Source organism: Myotis lucifugus, unplaced genomic scaffold, assembly GCF_000147115.1.
Source record: "Myotis lucifugus unplaced genomic scaffold, Myoluc2.0 scaffold_113, whole genome shotgun sequence".
In the NCBI taxonomy this organism is placed as follows: domain Eukaryota; kingdom Metazoa; phylum Chordata; class Mammalia; order Chiroptera; family Vespertilionidae; genus Myotis; species Myotis lucifugus.
The window spans coordinates 1,575,775-1,578,711 of record NW_005871161.1 but is presented as its reverse complement, the minus strand read 5'-3'; the positions used below and the strand labels follow the sequence as shown (position 1 = coordinate 1,578,711).

The window sequence follows — 2,937 nt, the reverse complement described above, 5'->3', positions numbered from 1 at the left end:
CAAAACAGCATAGTAATGGACAACCGGCAGCTTTTTCTTTTTTTTTAATATATTTTTATTTATTCAGAGAGGAAGGGAGAGGGAGAGGGAGAGATAAATAGAAACATCAGTGAGGAGAATCATTTATCAGCTGCTTCCTGCAAGCCCCCCACTGGGTATCGAGCCTGCAACCCAGGCATGTGCCCTGACCGGGAATCGAACCGTGACCTCCTGGTTCATAGATCAACTCTCAATCACTGAGCCACACCAGCCAGGTGACAACCGCAGCTTTCATGAAAACTTATTAGATAACTAATCACTGTTTGATGAAGGAATGAACAGGTGAACGTCCAAAAAGGGCAGCGTGATCTGGGGTGTCATTTTCCTCATTTTGAGCCTCTTTGCCCACAAGGAGAGCTCCGTGTGGGGCCCATTGACCAGGTCCCTCCCCCTGTCCTCACCTCTTCTGAAGCTCTGTCCAGGTTTCGTGTGGGGTGCTAACAATCTGGATGTCCAGGGAGGACTCTTGACACGCAGCAGTCTCCCCCGAGAAGCCCACTTCTGCCCCAGCATTCATGCTCCCAGCCGCCTGTTGCTTCAAGACCTCAGTGTCACTGAACAGGACAGACACCACAGCAGCATCTGGAAACGAACAAGGTACCTGAGGTTCAGCCAAGAATTCCCTCTGGAACAGCTGGGAAATGGCATGGAAACGGAACGACTGGGCCCTAGCTCGCCCCAGCTCTCCCACTCAACTGAATCTCTCAACTGAGAAGCTAACTCATCAGCTGACATTTTGAATGGAAATGACTCCTGAGGATGTTTGAATCCACCCAGGGGCTGGATAACAGGGATACTGTCCTAACCCTAAGGAATGGTGAGGTCCCCTGTGTGGGTGTCTCAGCATGTCTTGCCAGCTGCACCTCTTCTCCCTGCACCCTTGTTTTGCAGCCCCTGCCTCCTATGCCCCTGGCTGACAATACCTGGGACTGAAGAACCTGGTTCAAGGATGTCCATGAGGGAGGCGTCAAGTGGGACATCAGGTCGTTGCCAAAACCAAGAGCGAGCCTTCTTCCTCTGTATTAGAGAAAACCGGTGTATCTTGGTGGCGCTCAGCAAGGTTTTGACAGGTCTGAGCTCTTGGTCTCCGATCTCTTTGACCAATTTCTTGGTAGTTCTCTCAAACATGGAGGGCATGTTGCTAGGGGCAGAGAGAAGGGAAGCACAAAATCAGCTGGATCTTACAGATTAGATTAACACATTGTTTGTGGGTAGTTTTTATCGCGCGCTAACAGGTGGCGTGGGCCATTTTTGCTAATTTTTTGCGCAAATGGCAACGTTCAGTAAAATTACGATAACTTTAGTTTACGTATTTATACGTTACCTGCATTCTACCTCTAGTCTATAAAAAACGTATTAATACGTGTCCCGCGCTCTACTACACTGGTAGAACGTATAAATACGTAAAACGTATAAATACGTTTCCCGCATACAATGTGTTAAAAGAGTTTTCCCGTGTCATGTAGAGAGAGTTGGCAGTGGCTTGACTGTGTCATAGGCCTTTGTCGTATATTCACAGTGAAGTCACATGCATGTGCAAGTGACCCCCGTTAGCTCTAATGGGCCCTGTATCTTCCTTAGATAACTGTCCATCAGGATGGTCTTTAGTGAACAGATGAGATACCGAGACCTGAGTCCCTGCTGCATCAGGGGACCAATGAGCACTTGCTTAACTTGTTGGAAGTGACGAAGAGGAGGTAAGTTCCCCTCCAAAACCAAATGTACGCACTTCCTTATGCCACCACAGTTCCCATCAAGCTGGCCACACTGTACGATGGTTAGTCCCCCTGGAAGACTGATTGTTAGTGTGTGTGAACTACCCATGTTCAGTGCTGCAAAGCCCATGCTTTTTAAGATCTTACCAAGTCTTGCTGTGACTGAAACAGAACAAGAGTGTGGCCGTCACAAAGGTGGGCATGAGATGGTTAAATAAAGAACAGACGCCTGCATTGTTGTGCTAAGTGGACCATGATTCACCAGAAAATTATGAAATGCCTCATACTCCTAAGTGTAATGAGCCTTGGATGGGTAATTGTCAAACTGTTATCGTCACCCTGTAGTCTCAACCTGTAGTCGTCAACCTGGATGACACTCTCATTCTGCCTTTAAACACTTTCCATTTCAAAGAATGACGTCAGTAAGGTGGCAGAACAGGACCTTTCAGCCCTCATCCCTCCACAGAAACACCAGTTCTGACAACCACCTGTGGGCCAGAGTTCCTCTATGGGATCCTAGAGTCCAGCGGATCAAAATCTCCAGGAGTGGATGCACTGAATAGTGGAAGCAGAGTAGTTTCACTTCCCCATGTCACCCCTCCTCTGAGGCAGCACAATTCAGTCAAGACTAACCCTGTGGCCCACGCTTCTCCCATGGGGGAGTGAGAGCAGTGAGCCCATGCCTCCCCTCCCTTCACCTCCCCTCTTCCCCCCCCCCCCATGCAGGACACTCCTAAGAGGCCTGCTTCTTTTTCATCCCACCCACAGTGCTCAGGCAGGTTGGCATGGCTGAAGACTCTAAGGGCAGGTAGATGGCACTGATAGATGAGTGGGTAGAGAAGATGTACATTTACACAGTGGAATATGACTCTGCCATAAAAAGAATGAAATCTTTCCATTTGAGACAACATGGATGAACCTAGAAAACATCATACTAAGTGAAATAAATCATACAGAGAAGACACATCCCTTCGCCTTATCTGCTTGCATGATGTCACCCAGAATTCTCTGCATTAGGGAGAACTGTAGGAAGAAGTGCTGACTTTGGGGGGTGTATGATACACTCACCTTTCCCTGGGATGTGATTACTAAGCTCACCCATCCCTGGAATGGGGATGACTTACTGTAAATGTGATAAGGCGCCCAACCCAGAAGGAACACCCTGTATGGACATATACATGAC

At 48.2% G+C, this 2,937-nt stretch overlaps 1 protein-coding gene across 1 annotated transcript in view; it reads right to left on the bottom strand.

Moving 5' to 3' along the window:
• Positions 1-2,937, bottom strand: part of LOC102432444 (gasdermin-C-like) — a 43,495-nt gene that overhangs the window by 25,793 nt on the left and 14,765 nt on the right. The window contains exons 2-3 of the mRNA XM_023757754.1: positions 903-1,180; positions 441-621 (exon numbers count right to left, since the gene is read on the bottom strand). Of these exons, the coding sequence (XP_023613522.1) occupies positions 441-621; positions 903-1,176 (455 nt within the window). The 5' untranslated portion in view covers positions 1,177-1,180. The remainder of the gene's footprint in view (positions 1-440; positions 622-902; positions 1,181-2,937) is intronic.